Below are 26822 nucleotides of genomic sequence, written 5' to 3'. Positions count from 1 at the left end.
ATTAAGAAAAAATGATTTTTTTGTAAAAGTGTAAATGAAAAAGTTGTTTGACTCAAAATTAGCTTCAACTTTTATTTAAAAATTTTATTTATGAAAAACTAACCGTTTCCGAGCTATAGTAAAACAATGTATGTTTAAAATAAACCAAGAAAATAAAAAGGAAATCAAGTACTCCTTTTCAAAATTTGAAAAAACTTAACTTTCAGATTTTTTAGCAAGCTGTATTTCAAAAACGGTAAGTTTTACAAAAAAATTGTTTAAATAAAAGTTGAAGCTAATTTTGAGTCAAACAACTTTTTCATATACACTTTTACAAAAAAATCATTTTTTCTTAATGAAAACCGTGGAAATGTTTTTTTGATACTTTAACGCCACCTACTTTTTGTAATTTAACTCGTATGACGTTGCTCCAATGACATAAAATGTAGCTGACAGTGTCTTCTACATTTTTTATTTGAAAAGCTTTTCCCTTAAATCAATAGATTCCGAGAAAAACGCATTCCAAATTTTTTTCCCCCATTTTTTTGGATTTTCTCAAAAACAGCGGAACGAAAAATTCTCTTAATTTTTTTTTAAGTTATTTACATGCCCCCCTAACGATCTATAACCTCAGAATCACTATTGTAATTTTTTCCAGTCAAAATGCCAGATTTACTGTACCATAAGGTTAATAACATAGATTGATATCAAATCTGGATAGGAGAATCCATAAAAATAGAAAATAGAGAATAGATAAAGTGTCAAAAAGTCAGCCCAAACACGAATTGGATAAAAAATTTGAATAATGTAACGTTTGAAAAAATAGCTTTCCCTACTAAGTGAATTCAGACCATGTTGACCCAGAACCTTTTTTTTGCCAATATTTGCCACAAAATTTATTGCCAAACTGTTTTTATGTATAAAAATACCAAAAGTTCTTATAGTCTTAGCCAGCCAAAATTACTTTTAAATGAAAAAACCTTGCAATGGTACTTTCGACTGCACAGATTGGTCAATAGTAGTTTTGCCTGAAAATCATTAGTTTATAGTGCTTCTGACTGTAAATTTGCGGTAAAAAGTGGTTTTGACTAACGGTTCTGGTCAATGATTCGTAATGAATAATTCGGTATTTAATAACTATGGGCAAAACTACTCGGTCATTACACGTCTCGTAAAAACAACTCGAGAAATGAAAACCCGGTGCCAAAACAACTCTGCATAAGACATCTTACGTTAACAGTGCGACTGCGTTCACTCACCAATCCACGGGTTGGCCATGCCTTTAATGGGGTATTTAAGCTAGCACGGATGTTCGGATTTTTTGGACTTTGAGTTACCCCTGTGGTTGCGTTCAGTCACTCATAGAATGGATTAGCGTTTTTTTTTTTACTTTTTAGTTAAGTCTGTGATTGCGTTCATTCACTGACCCACGGGTTGCCCATGTCATTAATTAGTTTTTTTTTGTACCGAGTTGTTTTTTTAGGAGTTGTAATGGCCGAGTTGTGATATGTAACTAGAGGGTCAGTCAAATTCACTTAATTGTTTGGAATAGAAAAAGAAATTTTAATTTATTTAATATTGCGCAATGGTTTATTACAGAGGCCAGGGATTATAACTTATACAAAGAAAAAGTTACAAGTATTTGAAAAATTGACTGTAAAATAACGAAAAAAGACAATTACATTACAGTTTTTTTAATCTTTATTAACTTTAATTGAAGTAAAAATAATTGTAGTATAAGTAAGCAAAAATAGTTAAAACCACTTTTGATTAGCTTCATTGGGAAAAAGTTTTTTTTTCTGTTAGTTCAGTCAAAAATACTATTGACCAATCTGTGTAGTCAAAAGTACTTTTGACTGATTTTGAAAGTTAAAAATAGTTTTGACTGTAACATATACATATAAAAATTATACACATACAGCTGTGTATATTTTGGTTACAAGACGGGTAAGATTTGTAAAAATTCGAATTTAGGAATTCTCAAAGGGACGATTATTCTCAATATTTATTCAAGCTCATCTTATTTCATTCCGTAAAAAGGGGGTATATGGACATATTCTACCTTTATTTAAACTTCACAAACTTATCATGTAATTAAACTTTACATGTAATTTGTTGTTGGCTACAATAATTTGATCATAATGTTGTGTTTGTTGTAGGAATGGAGGCAATTATGTCAGAATTCTTCAATGACACTTCAACTGCGTTTTACATTATTCTTATTGTGTGGATAGCGGACCAATATGATGCTATTTGTGCACATACACCGGTAACAAAGCGACATTGGCTAAGGTAAGAAGAAATTTAATATTTTAATATGATGTGACCGGGACTGGTTAAAAATATATATTTTTTCGATATTGCTGGCACCGGTCTAGTCAATTTTTAAGTACAAATCTTAGCGCCGGCAGCTACTGATGTATTAGTATTTATTTTGTCAAAATCATGTAAAGGCGCACACTGGTAGTTAAAATTAAATTATTTATTTCTCAAAAATTCCGTTTGGTAAAGAAATGAAAATTTTTAAAAATTTGTTTAGGTAGTGTGATTTTTATCCTTTAAAAAGACTTAAGTGTTAATTTTTTGTTTATAAGTAGTTCTATTGCTTACACATAAATTTTAAAATTTATATTGTGGGTCATTGAGGTCTTTAAATCATTATTTCATGCTAAAATTTGGATTTTGATACATTGGGCCTTTTTCTTTAGCCTTCAGCCAAAAATAAAGCTTCCGGGCCGCATTTAACAAAATTTTTAAATATTTTTGGCTTGGTTCTCGAACTACTGAAGACTGAATGATTAAACAAAAAATTTTCAATGTTCGATATTATGCAACTGTGCCAGATATCGTAAAATTTTATTCTTTCTTTCCGTTTTATTTCGTGGAGTATATCATATAATTACCCATATTTGAAATTTTTTTGGAGTGAGCAAACTGGCAAAAACCGTCACATAACAAAAAGAGATATGCTTTGTGTGCGTGTGAATTTTGCATTTTTGTACTTTTTTTAATGTGCTGGAACTTAGCAGGGTGATTTTCGAATTTAAAAAAAAAAGAAGTTGTGTTAGAATGTGAATTGTACAAAAATTCATATACTATAATTATGTGCGTCATGGAAGCCTGCCTACTTGACACTACAATTGAACAAATTACCTATATGTATTTATTTAACATTTACATTTGTTTGTATACAGATTCGTAAGGAACTTCGTTCCTAACGGAGTCCCACGACTGCCTTCTTTTTATTTTTATTTTGTGTACTTGAAAGTACATTAACGCTGATCGTACACCCTTAACTAAATTAAAGAAGAAGAACCAGATTACTAGTTAGCGACTTTAGGCTAATTTCAATCAAGGATTTGAAAAACTAATTTGTTGATTTGAGGATGATTGTGGGACAGATATTTATGGTTGAAAATTAATTTCGCTGATGCCGCCATATTATTTGGAAAAATTAGTTGTTGGCGGGTTATTTCTCGTTGGCTATAGATATTTCCATTTAAATGTATATAAATACACATAAATATAAATTTAATGCCTACAAACAATAATGTATCTGCAAACAATATTATTATCGTTCATTATTTTAACAATAATAGTTTCCATAACAACGAATAAAATTTCATCGGTTTCTCACAAAATAGTTTTATTCTATTTTCCTATGTATTGTTATTCCAGGAAATTGAAACATGGATATATTTTTGTTCTGATAAATGAAATACCTAGCTAATAAAAAAGCACTACATAATATACGATACTAGAGCTTTAAGGATCCAAGTACTATTTTTTGTTCGTGTACTTTTGTTTGTTGACTGTCACAAACATCAGAGGTCAATTGGATCTTGGGTCCGTAGGATTCATCTTGTAAACCGTTAGAGATAGAAGTATAAAAAATTAAAATAGAAAAAATTTATAAAAAAATTAACAAATTTTATTTGAAACATTTTTTCGTTAACATCACTGTTTACCTTTACTGTTTAAGGGAGAAAATTGGGACAAAACTTTGGTATCCATTTTCTTAATAACTGTAAAAGATAGAGAGTTGGAGAGGTCGCTCAACTAGTGCTCTTGTGAAACATTCTTGAAAATCGGAAGAAAATTCTAGAAAATACTACTTAATTTTCGAAAACCAAATAAATGGCGGCCGGAAGCAACAATTCAGTCATTTGTTTATTTTCACTTCTTATTTGTATCATTTATAAAAGCAAAATGATTCACAAACATATTCTGGGTATTTGTTTTAATTTAAACTCTAAACATAATGTGTGGGCAGCTTAAAAATATAATTATTTGTACATTCTAACAATTTTATTTGAAATCATAATAAACAATTATCCCTCAGTAATAACCAACTTTATTCTAATGATTTAATTTCCTCGAATACAATGATTTAAATAATAAATATATTGATGGAACAACTTAAACCTCCGTTTATTTTAACATTCCGAAACGTTAAATGATACAAAATACAAAACTATCATTAGTAACAAATAATACTTTTGACAAGGTGATTTCAAAGAGTCGTTAGGTAATATATAAAGCTCAAAAACTATACTTATTAATATATCTTTTATTACCTGCCTATACGGTAAGAAATTGTTTGTGGATGTCACTATGTCAGTATGGGTATGAACGTCATACTGTATCGGCGTGGCCATGTGTACTGTATTGAGGGAATACATAAGCAATAATTATGACGATATCCACAGTACTTCTGGTGGGTATTTCTATTGAATATTGTAATATTACTTATATTTCATAGATACTATGGTATCTGTTTCTTTACCAGGCATGGACAAAGGTGACTTAGACAAGCCCCTCGAACTCCTTACTTAAAATACGAGTAAGACAGTGAGAACCTAAAATACGAGTATGGCAGAGAGACAACATTTTTTTTCTACCTATATCATCACTATTAGAGTAATTGAGATAGGTAGAAGATTCGTAAACCCGTCTCGCTTCCTCCTCTACCAGTAATGCGGACTTGGATAAAGAGACACACAATAAAGTTCATGAACTCGTCCATGCCTGCTCAATACCATACCATCATTGTAGTAAAAGTCATGCATCTTACCGTGTACGTTAGCTGGACGATTCCAAATTTGAATGTTTTTTTTAGACAAGAGATATACAATGTGTCCCATGACTCAATAGCTAAGAAGCTGTGTGCCCTATTAAGTTTAATCAATAAAATAAAGACAAAGTAAAATGGTTTAATGTTTAAGAAGGCTAATTTAACCCCTCTCTAATTTTTAAACTATGTGAAATAGAAATCGGAAAAAATTGTCGTTACTAGTACTCAATAACGACTATTTCGCACGTGATACGTTAATTAAGCTCGGTTAGGGACCTACAATTATTTAAATATTTTGAGAGCTTACATTTTGTGAAATATTTTCCCGAGGAAGAAAGTTATTTGAAACCGTGATTAGAATATATTTTCACACTTTATCCCATTCAAATCACCATAAAGGCTATGTATTTCTACTTTAGTATTGAGCCATTCGTATTGAGGAAGTAGAAATTTGAAGCCTTGTGGACAATATTGGTATACAGAGATATCCTTTCGTTCGATTAGGTTGTAAATATATATTTATTAATTATTATTATACATTTTCGATCAGTCTGTATAACTGTAGCAGAGAAACGTTATTTTCATCGTATTGGCGTATATGTTACATAGTACAATCATATTGGGTAGTAATAAGCAAAATTTGTCTCGGACTTGCAGTCTTGGTCTTGGTCTTGCAAATTTTTCGAGACCAAAACCAATATAGTATCATTTCAACAAGACCAATCCCAATATCCTATCTAAAAACAACAAGATTTAGACCAAAACGCAATTCTGCTAGACCGAGATCTAACTCTGCAAGACCAAGACTTATTTGCGGAAGGTTAAGACTCATAGCAAGACTTTTACCAAACTTATAGTTGAAAATACATATTTTTTTTTAAATTTGTGTTCCCACTACCGTGCTCATACATCATTAATTACGGACACAACGGGTGTTTTTGTTTTCACTAATTTATTAAGTTTTTTACTTTAATTCAAATAGTTTTTTTTTTTTTAATTTCCATCAATTAGTTTAGAAGAAATCTATGAAAACGTATCATCCATCTATCGTTTTCCTGTAAGATCAATGTTAAATATGCCTACGTTTGACGTCATTTACTTATTTAAATTATATAATTTTATGAATTGATTTAGATTCAGTCCAACTTCATATTAAAAAAAAATCAAACTTTTTATCCAAAATTCCCCTTGTGCTCGTACATCCTTAAATGACTGTAGTAATCGTAGTATTTGACGTATCTTCCATATAAACTTCATCGATATTTATTAGGTAGAGCCCAACACCTTTTCGCTCGCACATATATTCTCTATTCAATAATATTAAAGTGTGACAGTAATAACATTAATATAATGGCTTTTGATATGGCATCAATGTTTGTTTGCATCACAAGACCAATTTACCAGTTCATTTGTTCTAAAAGATATATCATTAACTCCGCTTATATAATCTCAAACAGATGTTCGGAGTGAATGCCATGTTTGGTGAATGATGATGTATTTTACTTTTGAATTCACCGTGTGCCCCACACTCTTCCTTCTTTGCATAAGTTCTTAAGGTTATTCGGTCAAATGTTGAAGTTTGGTTAAATTTTAGAAGGTTTCACTATGGCGGTTGCGATGTAATTGTAATAAATATTGTTTTACAAGAAACTGTAAAGACTTAAAGGAGACTTAGGGTCTGAAACAAATCTTATAATCCCGTTGGAGTTGCCCGAAATTGCGGCACTTATTGCCTTGGTATCACTTTTAGCGGGTCTTAATAGAATTTTCATCTGGTTAAAGTTGCTATGCACAATTTTTGATACTCAAGTCAAGAGTTTGATGAGGTCTTGCAAACCAAAATTTGTTAGTAATCAATTTTTGTTTTCTCGTTTTTTTATTGCTTATATAATTAAGATGAAACTGCTAAGGCAGTTACAGGGCAAGGGAAAAGCTAGAAAAATAGGCTATGGGAAAGAACTTTTCATTACTTTATGGTGGAAGATATGAAAATGTTTTCGAGATTTTATTTTAAGGCGGCTGAATCTCGGATATGTTTTTTCTTATATGTATTGAATGGCGATGAAGTGCAACTTGCACTTGAGAGCGGTTGTGTTAACTAACGCTGTATGCAAGCCATTAAAGCAATTAATCTTCTGCCCGGCAAACTAAAATTATATTAAATACAAAACTGAATCTTTTTAAATTATTAAAATAGTATTTGGTGCGGTGTTAGTGGCGGCAAAACTATCGTAAATATATAATGTTATAGCTATTATAATTATATAATGTTACTCTAAAGGCATTATTTTTTTGTTGTCTTAAAATGATTGTATAATCAGCCCATTTTGTAACTTTTTTCGGGGAATGCACATTAGAACCGCTCTCAGGTGCTAAAAATCCTTCATCCCTTCCAAATTTCAACATGAATTGTTCAAAATCAGGCTGTATTGAATTATATTTTTTCGGGACATTACTTTTCTACTGTGTATAGAAAAAAAAAATTAAAAAAAAAAAACAAGAAATGCTTAAAGATAATTTTGTGGCGTTATCATTAACTTGTTTGTAAAATAATGATATAAATATATGCTTTTTTATTCACTGTCCAGTTATCGAATAGTCTTAACTCACTTTTCGATTCATTTTATTTCTGATATTATCACATTTGTTTTATTCAATGAGCTGTATTGAATTCTCATTACATTTCAATTAAAGATGTGTCAAGATTTCAAGAATGGTGTATACATGTAATTGTATTATCATTATAATAATTTATTTTGTTCAATTGTATCTGTAAAACACCATTATTCCTTCTAGCCCCGATGCCCATCATCATATATTCTCCTTTCTAAGAAAAATACTTCTAGAAGTTAGTGTGTGACTTAATTATGCTTACTCTAACAGCTTTTTTATTTACAAAAATTCATGTGAGTAAGTTGTTTACTTCTTTCATGTGGCTTGGAAACTTTTTGATCACGCACACAAAAAAATGTTTGTCCTAGAATAATTAAGGCACATACCAATTTCTAGAAGTGTATTTATCAATGACAATGCATGCTGGTGGGCACCTGTACTATATGAAAAATTTCACTTTGATTGTCATATAAATAGGATAATTCTATTCTTCTCTTATTCCTTCTGATTTGAACATGTTTAATCGCTTTTGTATGTCCGGGTAAAATTTTGTAATTGATTTTAAACTAACCTCGTGATAATATACACATAAAAAAAATGCACATCTCCTTTTACTTAAATGAGGGCTATCAACAATCAAAATTTGTGGTAATTTAAAAATATTCTAAGAAATTTCTTTGGCCATCTTTTTCAAAATTGGATAGAAAAGATTTTAAAAGATGCAAATTCGCCGAAAACTAGAATAAAATCTGCTTCTGAAAACTTTTAAACTGTTTATTTATAAAGTTGTGTGAAGTTCTGTTTTTGTAAATAAGTAAGCGGAACTTTTTTATTTCATATATTCAAAAATTTCTTTCATACTTATATTATATCGACTACTTGAATAAATGTTGAATAAATGTGCTATTCATAAACCTTAGCGTTTCATTATATACTCGTCATATTAAATAAGCAATGACGCACCATTGAAGTTTTGGTTGTAAATCAATCATCTGTGTTTTAAGAAACAGTCTTGTACGGAGTTAAAAGAAAATTGAACTGTAGAAAACGAGCGATGGTAGTTGAACATGAACATTTACGATTATCTTTTGGATTTGATACGAAACTTGCATTATATAATTTAATTTTAAAAAAAAAAGTCTACGTTATAAATAAATTCTTCGGTTGACGTTGGTTTTTTACAAGGGGATCTGCTTATTAATTTTCGCTTTTGGTGCTTAATGTGCATTTATTTATTTTATCACACATGAAAAAATAAAATAAAATTTCAAAGTTATTGTTAGCAAAAATATTGTTTACTTAAAACATAGTAGCAAAAATTTTCTTAGAAAGATACAGATCTCATAATATAAATGAGCTTTTTTTCTATTTATTTACATATATTATTTTCAATATTATGGTCATTTTGTCGCGGAAACCAATGAGCTTTTATATATATTCGTCAATTTACTAAAACCGTGAGTGACACCACTTAAAGTACACACTTTCAGTTTTTTGCACTTCGCTGAGAAACGATCAAAATTTCATTCGCAGAAAAAAGGATTTCTTAAGATATTATAACTTTTTCTTGAATCTTGAAAAAATATTTTTGAAGAGAGAAACAATTTATTTATTGAAAGGTAAATTTCTTCATTCAAGAAATTAGTTTCTTGTCTCAAAAAAATTTTGTTTTTGTTTTGTATTATTGGTCGGTGGTAACGACCAGGTGATTCTTATTTCTTTTTTATCTTATAACAAGATCAATGAGATCCGTGGTTACTACCATCTCGCATATATTACTTTGGTAACGCTAACAACCAATTACCTTAAGAAAATGGACTTTAAGACATCATTCAAGATAAATCATTTCCTCTCCACGTTTCAACATGCATATGCACCTTTCACAAGTTCTATTGCCAGAAAGTAAAAAAAAAAGCAAATTAAAAACATCGTTCGATTCGGATGAAATTAGTTTCAGTCAACATATTTAAAAAAGAAAAGAAAAAAAGTTTCCAACAATGCTTACATAAATATTACGCGAGATATACATTCCCCAAGTTCTAAGAGTTTCGCGCCCCTTGCATTAGAAAAATATGCAGAATACGGAATCCTAAGAATAACAACATCGTTGTAGTAATAGATAAACTAAGAACAGCTTTTAGTCATTTGGTTTAGTTTCAATCATTTTAAATCTCACCGTATAGAGTATGCTTATTTTTCAATGATGTCGGTGGAAAATGAATTCGATCAGTTACACTTGAGTTAGGCAAAAATTTGAAAGACAAATTCTGGTACATTTGATTTACTGAATAAAACTTAATTACCTGCCAATTTCTGAACATGAAAGTCAAATTGTATAACAGCGCGTTGTTTTTTCCCGTTAAAACATCATTAAAGCTTGCTTGCTTTTTTTTTTCAATCATATTAGCCACAAAGCTGGCGTATATTTTTTGGACCTATTCCAAACTAATCCACAATTGTGTGTACGTATTTTTTAGGTAATTTTAAAATTGATGAATGCCGTAGATTAAATTTAATGAATGTCTACGTCTTCTATTCTTTAGTACAATAAAAGATTGTAACTAAAAAAAAAATTTTTTTTAAACTTTGAATTAAAATCGGAAAATGTATGCAGTAATAAATATGGTGGAAGCGATTGGTAAATTAGGTCAAACTTACCATAAAAAAACATTGCCATCCGATTTATATTTACATTCAAAATTTCAATTCAATCAGAAACCGGGAAGTGGGTGAAATTTAGCTTATCAAACTTGATTGCAAACAACGGACAGATGTAACTAAATAAAAGCTTGTAAAAACGGGACTATTTCGAAACCGCTTTTGCACATTACCCATTGTATTACGCCATTTCCAGCTACAATAAAAGTATATGTAATAAAACGTTGAAAGAAATCTTCAATCTCATGAAACGAAAGTTAGACTTTTAGGAATTGTACAGATTGGGAAATTTCTTTCTTACTAACATGAACATTTTACATATTTGTTATGTTATAAATTGTAGAATTTTGAATTTGTGGAAATATGGTATAATTTTACTTATGTTCTAAATGCATTCTTGTGTATCATACTATATGTATCAATTCAGGAAAATTTAAATAGGAAAAAATAATGAATGCGGTACATGTTTAAAAAATATTTATGTATACAAGGAGAGTCAGTCATTCGCCTAGTAAGAATTTCGTTGTTAAAGATTGCATTTTATTGATTAAAAGCCCATGCTAAAATTTTAGAAAAAGATGCTCTCCTATATGTAAAGGTGCAGGTAAGTACAGGTGAGAATATGAATGTCACATCCCTTGGTATCTCACCCCTACTCCAGCAAATGTATACGGCGTTACTGGATACTAACTCTGCCTACGTATTCGAAGCGAATTACATAAATTCCGTATAGAAATAAATCACGTAAGACTTTGGAAATTGACAGGACTTCATAAAATTTTTTCTGGAAATTTTAAACTGGTTTTATTTCTGTACGGTATTTATGTAATTCGCTTCGAATACTTATGCAAATTTAGTATCCAGCAATGCCGTATATTTTTGCTGGTGCAGGGGTGAGACACCAAGGAGCGTGACAATCATATTCCCACCTGTATTACGAAAAACTGATGCCATATGCTGCTTAAACTTAATTTTACATATAGAAACATATTTTTCTACTTGATTCTTGATGGGTGGGTCATTTCACTCGAAAAATTTTAGCTTGGGCTTGTAGTCTATTATTCCAATCGATTTTTAATAGAATGGATAGAAAATCAATGATTGAAAAAGAGTGTGTATGAAATAGTCAGTACGAGTTTCCCACATTATTTATTTTTACAAATACTGAATTAACTCCTTGTTTCTGCCCGATTTTTCGAACAATTTTCGGGTGATAGATAGATGCAAAGCCATTGAGTGCTATAAAGTTGCTTGCCCGAAAGCAATTGATTGCTTGAGTGTGATAACTAAAGGACAGTAGAACTTGTCGGTGAAATTACAGTTTTCTGTTATGAGTGTTGTATGAAAAAAAAAATGTTAAGATATTTAAATGTTATATTCTGAGCAGTAGCACTGAGCTGACATTTCGCTACTCTGAACTCAAGTTAGCGACTTAGAGAAGGGAACAGATGCGATTAAAATGCAATAAAATTTTCTGACTAGCCGCTTATAAATAGGTTAATTAGTTGTCCTTGCTTAATTTTTATAATGCTTGGCTGAAGTGAAATAAGCCAATCTTCTTAATTTTATTATTTTTCTTATGTAGAAATTATGGAGAAGGAAATGAAGCTTCTCAGATGCAAAATATAATTTTGTCTCCGTTCCCAAAAACACAGCAGTTTTGCTTGGATGATGCAACTGTCAAATTTAAAATAATATAGAACGTTGTTTTATTTTTTATTTTATAAGTGATTCATCTTGTAAACTAAAATATATTTTCTATTTTTTAAAGTTCGCGTATTATTCATGAACGAATGAACTTTTTTCTGTTATTTCTATCGGATTTGAAAACAATCAAATGAATTTTATATCTTTTTTCATTTTAATATTTAAGACATTATTATATTTTAATTTAAAACCTGCATGTATGTTTCTTGCTCGTAGTTTTATTTTATGCTCTAACAGAACTTGTTAAAGAAAATAACTTCATTGTTTTTTGTTTAAAAGGAGTCGTAAATGGAATAGTAATTTGTCACTACTTATAACTTTTCACTTTTATTTAGATAAAAGACTTAATTTAATATAATCGAAAGTTTTTTCATTTTGACTAGAAGTCTTCGTCAAATTGCTAAAATGAGCCCCCGATTTTGTAACATCGATCTGCCGGATATATTTGCGGCTTGTTTGCTATGTTGGGTTGTTTATTAGACAGATCGATGTTATAATATCGGAGGCAATTTGAAGAAGATTCCTATTGGAAACAATCTTTTTCGACTTTTGTTTGACTTAGGAACATCAATACAGTCTTTCAAAGAGGATTGAAAATCGGTTCGTAAATGGGCGTAGTATTAGTGTCAAGGATGTGCCTTTTTGGAAGGTGGGGGACGGTATAAAATTCTCAACTCCCTTGTTTGTACCACAAAATGAAATTTTTAAGGACAAGTGTTAACCACCGAACTAAAAAAAGTTTGACCGCTATGTGTGTTTGTCTGTCTAGCGTAATTTAAAGGAGAGTGTTCTTAGCTATGTTTCAAATGCGGTTAGAGTTCCGTACACGAAAAAACTAAAAAATTGGCGATGATCTTCAAAATCGATTCGGAATAGTCAAATAAACCTGGCTTAAGTCATTTCGTAAAGTGAAATGGTAAAATAATTAGGTAATTCAAAACAATAATTCAAAAGAACAAAGTTAATTCAAATATTTCAATTTCAATCAAAATATTTCCAAAAATTTGTCCCAAAAAAAGAAAACTCTCTAAGTATCATTTTCATCTCATCTGATGTCCTTGACCATCACTTTGATATTCATTTAAGAAGGAGTGTTATAAGTTTAAAGTGTTTATCTGTGCGTCTGTGTTTCTCAGTGTCATCGTAGCCCCTAAACAGTCGAACCGACTTGATTGAGAATATTTTATAGCTAAGTTTCCAAAAATCGGTTTACAAGGAATAAATCGAATTTGTCGGGGGTTTTTTAAATTTTGTAAATTTCATTTGTTAGTTTATGTACCCTCTTATAGTTAATAAGTCTATATTTTCGAGGGGAATATGACTAAAAACGTTAATAAACGATAATGTTATACCTTCTACCTAGTTCTAGTTCTAGTTCTAGTTCTAGTATAAAGATATGTTCTTGTCAATGACAATGTGAGTAGTAGATATTTTATTTTCATTTTATTTTTTCATGGAACAGATTTTGTTTTTTGTTGTTTTTGTAACACAACATAATATTCAATTCTAGTATATGACTTATATATTTTTGTGTATATTCATTCACAAACATTGTTTTTGTGTTCGTGTCTGTAGCGGACATGTTAACAACCGGTATAGGTACTATTATGCCCTGCTGTATAGATAGATATAGACCATGAGCCCATAATGAAATCAAATTTTTATGATTTGCTTTGTCTACCATTTACAAGATTGGTAAAGATAATAAGCCTTTTTTGAGATTTTCATGATTCATAGTATTGATTTACCTGTCGTTTTTGTTTAAAGAAAGCCAGTAATAACACAATACGCACTAACAAATTAAAAGGAAATATGCAATTGTTTAATAAGAAAATTTCGTTTCGCAAAAAAAAAGTGGACGCTTTTTTCAACTCTTTCAAAAATTCCAAATTTCCTGCCTTCCGCGTGTTCGCATTGTGTTTTGAAATGCTATATATTTGCATAAATTGGGCACCAGAGGTTAACTCATTAATTTTCTCTGTTAAGAAACTACCGTTACTAGTATTTCAAATAGCAGATAAAAAGGGCATAAAATAATTCTACTTTTTATATTATTTTACTACTGCACTATTTTTTACAAGCTTTTATTTAGGTAAGGTTAGGTTAAATTGGCTATCCACGAAGGACACACTAAGGCTATAGAACCCATTGTGATACCATACAAATTTTTTATTATCTTTTCCGCTGATAATGTCATTTATCAGCTTCTCAATTATTTTTAGAGGCTGAGTTCACCTTCTTCATGCATAAACCATGCACTACACCAGCCCATAACAACTATTTATTAAATTAATTTTTGATGTGACGGCGGGAATCGAACCCGCTACCCTAGGCATACCGCGAACGGAATTGGTTACTTGTTCCAATCGTTAGACAATTGTTTGAAAGAATTTTTACTTTATTTCAATATGAAACGGCCAACTTGGGGATGAGTTTGTCATTATTTAAATTTTTTTCAGTGTATATGTTATGGTTCGTTCACAATCTATCACCGGTTTAAAATTTGATACATTTATTTTAAACTAAGGATTTTTCAGTGACATACTCGAAGTCTAAGTATTATATACAGTAACATCACTATTGTCACAAGTAGTGCACGTAAAATGAGCTTCTTTTTATGAACTATAATGTCCACACTACGTTAAAATTAATTTTATTTGAGTGAGAAAATTATGCAATGGAAAAATATAAAAATAATAATTACAATAAAATAAAAATATTTTCTGTCAGAAAAAGAAGGATAGACATTTTGCTGTCTTTTGAGCTCACGGTCTATTTATCGAGGGATAGATATATAAAATCTCGTATCTCTGTTATCTACCTAGATAGATAGATGGATAGGTAGATGTCTGTTTATTTAGTAAAAACAAAACACTGTTCATCAAAATAGTTCATGATAAACAAGCGTTTAATTAAATATAAAATGAATTTAGTTTATTATTATTTTCTGCTGCGTGTCCCAACAAACTACCCCTAAACTGTACAGTGAGTTCAATTGGGATGTTGCAATTTGTCTAAAATGGTGCTTGTATTATCGTTATTTGATAATAGAAAGGTTTACTAAGAAATCGGTGTTAAAATCATTTCGGTATCTTCAAATTTAACACACTTGTTTTACATTTTAGATTTACAAGGTGTTCTGTTATTGATAGCAGAAAATTATACCAGTAAACTAAGCCTATCAAAACAAATGGAAAAGCTCTTTACCAAATTTCGATATGAGATCTGATTCGGGAGATGTGGCCATGGGAAAAATTGAAAGATTTATGAATTCACAGACCTACCAAAATCATTAAATTAGTAAGTGTCACTTCAGAATATAGAGAAGACCATCATAGAACAATAATTGATTGTAAATTGATTTAATTGGGTAGCAAATACTAAAGATATATTTGTTATCTTTATTTATAAAGAAGTCTTTTATTTTATTTTATAAAGATTTATAAAGATTTAGTAGTCAACCCAATATGTGGGTAATGTACGACCCACAATCCGTTAGATCAAGATGACATAACATAAAATTTTCTTGTACTTACTTTAAATTATCTCTATTATGTTTAACTTTTAATAAACATAAATTTTGGACAAAATATTGTAAAATCTTTTTGCATATAATGCATGTCGGATTTTGGGGTCGTTTTTATTTGTTGCACTTGTTTTGAATTTACCTCCCAACCAACAAATCATAACGTGCGATAAGGAACATAGTTCCAAAAATAATTTTCATAACCTTAATTGTTAATAACTAAAAAATAATATTGAAAGATGAAAGAACTTAAAAGCCATGATATTGACTAATAATAATAATTTTGTCATTAAATGGCAACAATATATGTTTGTTCATAACAATGTATATATAGTATGTATATATGATAAACAGTATACAGTTACTACATCCATTAAAGGCCTTTTATTACATGTATGTTGTAATAAAAGTATCAAGGTTATGGATATATTATGTGTGAGGTGTAGACTGTAGAGTATAGTTTGTTTTTGTGTTTCTATATCAGTGGTTCTTCATTTTTTTTTTGCTACCTTCATGGAAAAATCATTTAATAAAGATGGAATCGAAATGGTAATAATATACGTCCATTCATCAAATGGTCTATGTATGTTGAGATTTATTTACTAATCAATAGAAGCAAAAAGCGAAGAATTCTAACTATATTAACGTATATTTGCTGGATGCATACAGACTGAATAGACAAATCGATGCTTATGCTTGGATAGAAAAAATTTGGAAAGCAAATGCGGATACATATATTTATACCATGTTTATATGAAATATATCAAGGTATACTAAGTTTAGTTCCAAGACTTTAAAGCTTAAAATGATTGAAGCTACGAACAAAATTTTGGTATAAGTGTTCATAACATCATATAAATAGTCCATTTTTCGTTGCCCGCCTGTCAACACTATAACTCAAAAACGAAAAAAGAAGCTGAAATTTATATATAGCATGCTTAGGATGTAAAAAGCCATTCAATAAACAAAAGGGTACACCAGAAATCGTAATAATGATGACCTCATTCCGAAGTTTTCCGTTTCATATTGAAATAAAGTAAAAATACTTTCAAACAATTACGTAATGATTGGAACAAGTACAGCTAAATATTTGTATTAACAATAGAATGGGATTGAATTTAAAATATGAATTCCTTGATTTAAAAATTACAGAAGTAAATCAAACAATATCATTGCTTCTATGAAAGATATTAATTTTAGTTTAAAGTCACGCATTATATTGATGGAAAATAAAATTGTACTTAGGTGGAATACATAATTGTGTAAATAAAGCGAATCGACGAATTAATAGAATGTTTCTTTGTGTTTGCTTTAAATATAGGATTTGGTTACTACGAACACATACCTGTCATGTATAGGCAATATACGGTTGTATGAACTTGAAGATTTATTACATGAAGAGTGTTGTTACAAATTTACATAGAGTTGGACATAAACTAATTGATAATTTTTAAAATATACAACATATATTTATAAATATATGCTAACCATATTTGTACAGCGGTGGATACTAAAATCAATTTGGATTTGTTTCAAAACTTCTTTGCTTACCATTTATCAACGCATTCACCATTTTTGTTCGATTTTTAGTTTTTCATCTAGTTTTATTTGACGTAGTTGTGCACTATTTTCAGTCTTTTCAGAATTTGAAAGTACAATAAAGAATGAGAAATCTAAACAATAAAAAAAAAATTTAAGACCACTGTACCATTTATTAATACCATGATACGGGTAATATAGCTCGCTTGTGGCATAATCTATCAGTAAATAATATCTTTTACTTCACGATTATTAACTACTTATAAAACATAATGTAATAAACAATATTTCAATACAAAAGCTGGGGAAATGATGGATATATAATAAAAATTTGTAAGTTTATTTATTTAAAAAGGAATCAGTGGCGTTTATTTGTTGATTTTATTTTACATTATATAATAAATATTATGTAACATTGTTTTTATTTTTTATTTATTTAATACACTTTATCATAATAACTTGAAATTGTAAAATATTATTGTTTTTGTTATATGTTGCATATTTTGCACTCTATATATATGCACTCTTTAACATGCAGATCGTGAGACCATGATGAACCTCTTAAAGGATTTAAAAATGTAATGTGATTCGAGTGTCGAGTTCATAAAAATCTAGTTTTCTTATTTTCGTTTTGTCATATCATGTTTCTTTTGTCTACCATGTTGCTACCATTTTTCAGGTATTATGCTGTCAATAACTATCTTTTAACATTAATCGACAGTAAAAAAAGACGAAAATTAAATTTACAATTTTTAATTAAAATTTGCCCCCGCTTTCTAACATATTTGACAATATTTTAAGAAAATATTAAATTAAAAATTTAAAGAAACGCCCAATACAAAACAGGTGTAGTGTAATCGATTAGTTTGTTACCTCGTAGCTTCTAAACGCTTTTTTTTTTTAAATATAATTTTATAGAGGGTTCTTCTTAGCTAAGTTTCAAGAAAATATACTATAGTCGTTTCTAAATTATTGCGTCTGTTTTAGTTGTTAAAATTTAACTAAGCACACTCATTACCTAAAAAAAGTAATTAAAATCGTTCATCCGTTTAGGAGCTTCGATGCCAAAAATTCAGGTCTGATCGTAACTACCAAACGGATGAACCGACCGTGGGACACCGCGGGTCTTTTTAAATGATGAATAAATACTTTAAACTTCGTGAGTGGCGTCTTTTTGACGATTCTACCAAACTTTACGATGTTTTTCGAAACTAAGTCTTTTTCAAATGGGCATGATGACGTCATATTTGATGCATCGGTTTTAAAAAACGCAGCAGGGAATTTGTCGGACACTATGACCACTTCATAACATTGATAACTTTTAAACAATTGATAACTATTATTAACATTGATAACTATTATTACTCTGCAATATAATTCTAAAAACATGACCATTCTCTGGTTTAGATTTTTGGGCATTTGTTTTAATCGAGAAATATCCAAATTTGAAGAAATTTGTTTCTATAACTGTATGTTTGTTTTGATTCAGCATATTTATTTGAATCGGCAAATAAAAAAGATCGAAAGGTGTAGATAATTGTAGTCTTAGTTTAAAAAAGACATACTTTTGATTTAGTAGTCATTCCAATATGTGCGTACATTGCGTTTGGTTCGATTAGGTTGCTTATTATGACAGAACATAAAAATTGCATTCTACTTACTTTAAACTATCTGTTTTTTCTTTAACTTTTTTCTGATAACTTTCACAACTAAATTTTTTTAAGTTACAAAACATAAAATTTTGACAAAAAATACAAATTGACAATTGTAAAAATATTTTTGCATTTTCTCTAAATTCATTACAACCTGAATCGATTAAAAAAGGTTTGGTTTTCTAGGTAACCTTGGTTTTTGGTGTTTGTTGCAATTTTTTTGGTTTTAACTCCGTACCAGCAAAAAAATATTGTGCGATAAGGAACAAAGTTCCAAAAGTAAATAGCGTTGGCAGACTCTCGCCTGGCAGACTCTCAAACAGTGGATTCTTTAATGAAGATGCTCCGACGTAATACTCACACTAAGAAGTTATTAAGAATAATTAATAATTTTATGTTTTCCCTTTTCATAAAATAAAAAATACTACATAATTGTATACTGAACTATACTGTTTCGTTTAAAATTTCAAGAAGTATGTAATTGGTAGATCGCACAGGGCTTCATCAGTAAACAGTATATATTGGTTCTAATTAAGTTGGCCACCCTTGCTCTATAGTATCATTACTACAACAATTCATATATAATTAACATCTAGTCCATTCTGTATAGTCAGTTTATCCACACACACCATAATAATATGTAAATGACACTCATGGAGATATAGACCATAGCAGACCAGACCAGACTAGACCATACCATACCATACCATTCCAGACCATACTATGCATTCATAGATAGAATAGACCTTTAGATTTAGAGCTATTGGACGACCGACACTGCTTGTGAGTGAGAATATTATTATTATCGAAAGCACACCACCAAAGCAACAAGCTACTACTAAGAAGTGGTCACAATCATATAGTCATTGTAGGTAATGTGACGTGCAATGAATACTATATAATGTCCAAGTTGAATAGGATTAGTTGTAAAATCTGAAATGAATGGGATGTGTTACTTTGGTTTTATAGAGATATATATGTATATCTCTATGCAGGAGACACATATTGTTGTATTTTATATGGATTGTATACTGGATGTTACTAGGAAAGGTTCAAACCTCAACGCTTATTTTCTGTAAAATTTTGAACTTACTCGAGAATTTTCGTAAATTCCGAATTATTTCAGGCGGGTATCTGGATGTATTTGCTTGGTATTCTGCCTATCCCTAAAATATAAAAAAATCTAGACCTCATTTATCAGTATTGTTTCAGTTTCTACGACTAATTTTGCATCCTTTATCTATCGTGTAAAAGATATGGATATTATTCGAATTAAACGTGATTGAGAATTATTGGAATAAAATGGAAATATTTTTTGGTGGAATCGACACTACTGATATCCAGATTACCAGAGTCCCAACTTGGCTTGAGATTAACCAATATATATCCCAAAAAAGGAACTTTCGTACCATCATTATGTGCGTAACCTAATTTTAATTACAGAAGTGTAAGGATTTATAGGTTGTGGGACATTACGGGCATTATTTTACCGATTGTGAGACGTAGTTTCATACTCCTCTAGGGGGCCAAACAACATACCGAAAAAGTAGTTTAAATCGCGTTTTGCTTTTTTAATGTTGAATTTGACAGGGATATCTATTATAAATTCTTTTTCAAGCACGCAGCATTAGTCTATATTTTTCGAATCAACGGCAATATTTCTTTACTGGTGAATATTTTAAAGCTGAATTTATGAAATTTAATTCTGATTTGTTTTCGTGACACCCTGTATAATTCGTACACCCACCACAAATGGATAACAAAAACAAACCATGGCGACACAAGCACCATCCTTGATGTATATACCCTGAATTCTTCACAACACACATATTCTCTCTTTCATACGATTTATTTAATACTTTTATTTTATAAACAATATTCTTATATATTGGTAATATGTGGATAACAACTATTATATACCTACCGGTAATATTACGGCTGTATACTTTTTTAACAATGAACAGCTTCATTTAAGTAAAATCATGTGAAAACCAAGTATAGGAGAAGTGAGAAAAAAAAGTATTGTTTGGAAAAGTTTATTATTTGGCGATAATTTAGTATTAAAACAGTAAAATTTGTACGATTAACAAGTGAAATTTACAAAATTTAAAAAACCCCCGACAAATGCGATTTATTCCTTGTAAAAGGATTTTTTGAAACTTAGCTATAAAATGTTCTCAGTCCAGTCTATTCGAAAGTTTGGGCGCTATGATGCCACTGAGTAACACACAGACGCACAGATAAACACTTTAAACTTATGACACTCCTTCCTTAATCAATATCAAAGTGATGGATAAGGACATCAGATAAGATGAAAAGGATACTTAGAGAGCTATCATTTTTTGGGAGAAATTTTTGGAAATATTTTAATTGAAATTGAAATATTTGAGTTGACTTTGTTCTTTTGAATTACCTAATTATTTTACCATTTCACTTTTCCAAATGAATAGAGCCAGGTTTTTTGATCATTCATTTCCATAGTAGTTATTTGTTACAATTATATGTCTTTCTTTTCCAAACTGATCGATTTTGAAGCCAATTTTTTATTTTTTTTTCGGGTACGGAACCCTAAGCTAAGAACTGTAAGAACACTCTGCGATAAATTACCTTTCAAATGAAACCAAAAAACTTAAAATCGAATCATCCGTTTAGGCGTTACGACGCCACAGGTAGACGCACACTCACATAGCGGTCAAACTTATATTTGTAATCAAATTAAACCTGCCTCTGAAAGTTGTGTAGATAGTTGGAGCCGGGTACCGATATTTCGCACAAAGGTGAGTGTTAGCTAAAAGATCAAAATCAACATCAAAAATGAAAAATTTCACCAAAAACTAGTGGATTTCTAAAAAAAATTCCATTCAAATTGAATAAAATTTGGGTGTAGTATGAAAAAATTGATTTTTTTTAACTTTATGACGTCATCAAAATCTAAAAAAATGTATTTTGCTCTATCACATCCAAATAATATCCAATTTGAATAAACCAAGAGTGGAATTATACTAAATTTGGGTCATACTTTTCAAATTTGTGGTCAAATTTAACCTGCCTCTAAAAATTGTGAAGACAGTAGGAGCCGAGTACCGATATTTCGCACAAAGGTGAATGTTAGCTGAAAGATAACATAAAAAATGAAAAATTTTACCAAAAATTAAACTAAAAAAAATTTCATTCAAATCGAATAAAATTTGCGGGTATCATGAAAGAAGTTGATTTTTTTAACATTATGACGTCATCAAAAACCAAAAAATGGATTTTTACGAAACAAATTAAAAACTAAGAGTCTAATAAGTATGTAATTGTAAATTACTATAAAAAATGTTTATGAAAAGTTCACATTCCCCTCAAACATATTTTCTGAATCCGCGCTTAACGTAATGTCACCTAAAACAAAATTGTTTTGTATTTTTCTTTTCGTATGTTTATTATTGTATCTTTTTTACTTCAATATGAATTATTTTCGTATTAACAACATGAATTCTATGTTCTTCTGGCTATTTTTAATAATGTTTTATTGTTTTCGTATTTATGTTTAATATGTCTGCAAAGGTAGAAATTATTTTATCACAGAATTTATTTATCAAATAAAAACATTCATGATATTTTCTTTTAATATAGAGTGGACATAACATCTGCCAATTCAAGATGTAAATATGTATCCATATGATTCATCCTTTCATGATGTAAGTTTCTGTATTCATGAAAATCACCATGCCATACTTTTCTGATTCTAAATAGCCGCCATAGACCGGTTAATATGTCGCTAAAGGCAAGTGGCGAAATTAATGGTTTTTTTGGATATTACTCCAACTCATTTTTTATTTGTTTAGGTTTTTTATCTCTATTTAACAAACTGACAAAATGGGAAATGGTCGTGAGTTCTAGGATCTAGTCTTATTAGATTTAATGTAAAAAAATGAAGCGTAAACAAAATTCTCAAATGGGTTAGAGCAGTGTCCAAAAAATAATTTATTAACAACAATTCTATTTGTCTCATTTAGGCCTCTGGGTCCGATTTCATTAAGTAATGTAAAATTGGTGTCAATGGAAGATCGTCTTAAAACTCTCTTATTCATTCGCACTACTCACTTCATAAAATTTACTCCAACTCTCATACTCTCTTGCTATTTATGATAAACCATTTTTCTCGGAAAATTTGTTTTGCTGATGTCTTTCCTAAGTGAAGCTGATGTCTTTCCTAGTATAAACATTTCTTTGTTGTTTTATATCTTATCTATGAATGAATTAGTGCTGACGGGAAGTGAGTTACTTGTCTCTGATATTGTCTCGAACTGTAAAAATTTTGTATCGTCTCGACTTTGTCTTGCCTCATTTCTACAGTTGCATTGGTTCTAAAAATTAAAAATAAATTATTTTTTGAAATAAACTAAAAATAATAAAAAGATCGAGAGGAATGTTCGGGCTCCCAGTAGAAACTATTCGTGACAACCTAAATCGATTGGAAAAGTTTTAATTTCCTAGGTAACCTTGATGTCGGTTTTTGGTGTCTGTTGCAGTTTTTTGGTATTAACTCCCAACCAACAAACAAATATCGTGCGATAAAGAATAAAATTCCAATTAGGCAAGTCGGTTGATATGTTATAAATAGTACAGCCTTATGAGAATATTGAGGCCTCAAGAGAAGAAAGAAACGATATGATACGAGAAGAAGTCGAGAGAGAAGTTAATAAGAATCCATGATTTTTAAAACCTGAGACACTCTTGCTAGATAATGCGAAACGCAAACGATAGATATTTGAAAGTCTTACAATCGATTTTCCATCAAGTGTTCAGTGACCCCAAAAATCCTCATGTAACGAATTTGGATCGATTATATAACAAATTTCACGAAATAGACGACGAGGAACCGTTTACCCTGATCACTAGGTACCTCTGAGACCAATTCTGTCACGATATTCGTGTTCAGTGATCCCAAAAAACCCCGTGTAACAAGTTTGGAATCATTTCATCACTATTAACCGAATTGTGAATTTAATATTTACGTTAAAAACAATTTAAAATGCAATTATAAAATGGATGCTAATTATGCTAATTGCATATTTTTAATTGAAATCAGACGGTCACAAAATTTCCTGGCGCTCTATCGAAACGAATGCCAAAAATCGCATTCAAATTCGACTTACCGCTCAAAATTTATTGCTTCGTGTTGTAATAGTTTTTTAATTTCCAGTTGTTCAAGAAAATCTTCAACCAGACAAATAATAATGTATTTGATACGATAGTAATTTTTTTCGAAAAGACGACCTTAACTGTACTCTCGCAAGTCTATTATTATTAATCTCTCAAACATTTATCGATTATCAGGATTGGGACTATAGCCATTTTTTAGTTGGCTTATTCTCCTTTCGTCTCCTCTTCCGCGGCATTACTAGAATTAATAAAAAAAAAGGTTATTTTCATAACTCTTGTAATGGCAAGAATAAATTATTCCGCGAATTTCATTTACCTCCAAAATAAGTCTTACTAACAAAATAAGGCAAACGTTTATTATTAGAATTATATTTTTAAAAAAAGAGAAAGAGATAAGCGATAAAAACGAAATGTACACCCTACTTTGACATTTTAATTTTATATTTTATTTGCAAGAGATTATTTGACAGATTACTTATTTCAAATTGATTTGTATTAATTATCGTATATTTTCTTTTCTTTAAAATATTCACTTGACTGATGTATATGACAACCTTTATGCTCATATGGTTTTCGACTATATTAGTAGCTATTCTTTTAGAAGAGATTCTAACAATTGATGCGGGTGGCATAAGATCAAGACCTCGATCCATTTCGGGCCTAATACCAGCCGATATTAATGTCTCAATATCTCAAATTTCACCCTAATTTCTTACTTGTGTCCAATCAATTTCTTTGCATTATTTCTACCATTTTGTCCCATGTCTGTGGGTATTCTAGAAAAAACTAATGTTTAGACTTAACCTATAAAAATAAAATTTTTAACAAAGCAATGCCATTCAAAGCCACTTTCATTGGTACGGAACCTTGTATAAGTCAATAAATTGTCTACGATTGAGTGTGAGAATTTTCAGTACCTTATTGAACATTTAAAATTCGTCAGTACAAGAAAATCCAGAAATTCTATGTAACTAGAAAATTAACAGTTTATTTTGGTTTGATGACAAGAACAAATGAAAACAAACAACTGACTGAGTTATTTGTTGAAATACCATGTATAGACTGTGTTGATTACTCTGTCGCATTACACATACATACATGTCACACATATATAACTTATATAGCCATAACATACATACTATACATTTGCGCTTTCACGGGTAAACAGTGATGTTTACGAAAAAATGTTTCAAGCAAAAGTTGTTTAATTTTTTATGAGGAACATTTTTTTATATTTAAACTTTTGTTCTATCTCTAACGGTTTACAAGACCCAATTGACCTATGTTGCTCATTTACGAACTTGGCCTCAGTTTTTACATACTCAGAACGATATAAAAATTTCAGCTTGATATCTATTTTCTTTTTTGAGTAATCGTGGTGACAGACGGACAGACGACAGACAGACGACAGACAGACAGACAGACAGACAGCCGAAAATGGACTAAGTAGGTGATTCTATGAAGTTGAGACTAAACTTAATATACTATGTATATGGTATAAAAATTGTGAAATTTTTCAATTGAGCGAAGTTTTGTGTAACAGAATCAAACACTTAAAAATACTAAATATTTAGTTGTTAAAAATTAAGTTGTTAAAAAATAAAGATTTCAATTATTTTTCTTATTGTTTACAGGTACGTAATTCTTTTATCATTCTTAATTAAATGTCTGGAAGTCTCCGTTTATCAGTAAGTAATATTATGAAATAATTTTCATTAAATTTTATAAATTGTTATTTTCAAATTTTTAGTTATTTGATATTTAGCTGATATTTAGCTTCCGTGAGAGTTAATTGCCTGGCGACTCTCCCAAGATCAAAATTTACTTATTTGTATAAATGTATAAAGCACGTGAACAGTAAAGACTCCTGGGTGCATCGTTCTTGTGTGAAATTGACAACTTATTGTTTAACAAAATTACTGAAATAGATTTTAAAATGGAAATCGCAGGCTTTTTTCTATGAAATAATCGAAAAGACACATTGAAAAATTAAGTAGGGCAAATTGAAAAATGATCGCAATAGAACATTTAAGTGTTACTAAACCTTTTTATTAATGTTCCCAATTTTTTTATACCGTTTCTGACCTGTTTTCGTTTTTAAATTTGTACCTGATAGTACACGGTTTTGTAAATACAGTTGCCTGACGAAGTTTATTAAAAAACATATATGTTATACTTCTTCTATATCGCTAGCCGTCTAATATGCGCGTGCGCGGTAAGTAAAAAATGTTTGTATATAAATAGACACATTTATACGAATGTGTTGAAAATTGGCTAAAGTTGCGCAGAAGGATGTACGTCAACCACTATGCGAGAGAGAAACGATTATCTGCACCGTTCGTAATTCGCTGGGCTTCTATGTGGACTGGCCATATAAGAAGATTATATATATTATTTAAAACTTATTTAACAAATTGAATTTAAATACCTACGTTTTATTTATACAAATGTATTATAGACGAATTTCGGGTATGGAATACGTTTACATTATGCAATGAACAAATATACACCAATGTAATATTACAACATCGATTTTTATAAACGTTTTTATCGACAGTCATGATCACAAGCGATTACATGATCCCTTTTAAAACTATCATCAGGTCCATTCCTCCTGCTGTGCTATTTAAGACGATATATATAAAATATATTAATGCATTCATTATTAATAAGTGTATATTAACTGACAAGGACCATTATATGTATTGTATATAAGAGCATCTTACTTCATTGAATACTGAACAGAGATTTTTCTATTACATTTTAGTACCATTTATCTTTATATTGCATGACATCACATTTCGATTATCGACCGCTGTGAGGCCGTGGTGAATATTATATACCCTGTACTATCCTCCTTCTATACAGTAGGAGAGCTGATCGTAGTAAACCCTCCCTGATTTCCCGCAAATTCAATAATTTT

General features: G+C 30.0%; 1 protein-coding gene across 2 annotated transcripts in view; it reads left to right on the top strand.

Annotated features, from left to right (window-relative positions):
• LOC123299121 (membralin) overlaps nucleotides 1–26822 on the top strand; it is a 194711-nt gene that overhangs the window by 100274 nt on the left and 67615 nt on the right. For both annotated transcript variants that reach the window (XM_044881361.1, XM_044881362.1), the window contains exon 7: nucleotides 2139–2271. In XM_044881361.1, coding sequence (XP_044737296.1) covers nucleotides 2139–2271 — 133 coding nt within the window. The remainder of the gene's footprint in view (nucleotides 1–2138; nucleotides 2272–26822) is intronic.

Source organism: Chrysoperla carnea, chromosome 4, assembly GCF_905475395.1.
Source record: "Chrysoperla carnea chromosome 4, inChrCarn1.1, whole genome shotgun sequence".
Classification (NCBI taxonomy): Eukaryota; Metazoa; Arthropoda; class Insecta; order Neuroptera; family Chrysopidae; genus Chrysoperla; species Chrysoperla carnea.
The sequence above is the reverse complement of the archived record's forward strand: the minus strand, read 5'-3'. Positions and strand labels throughout refer to the sequence as shown.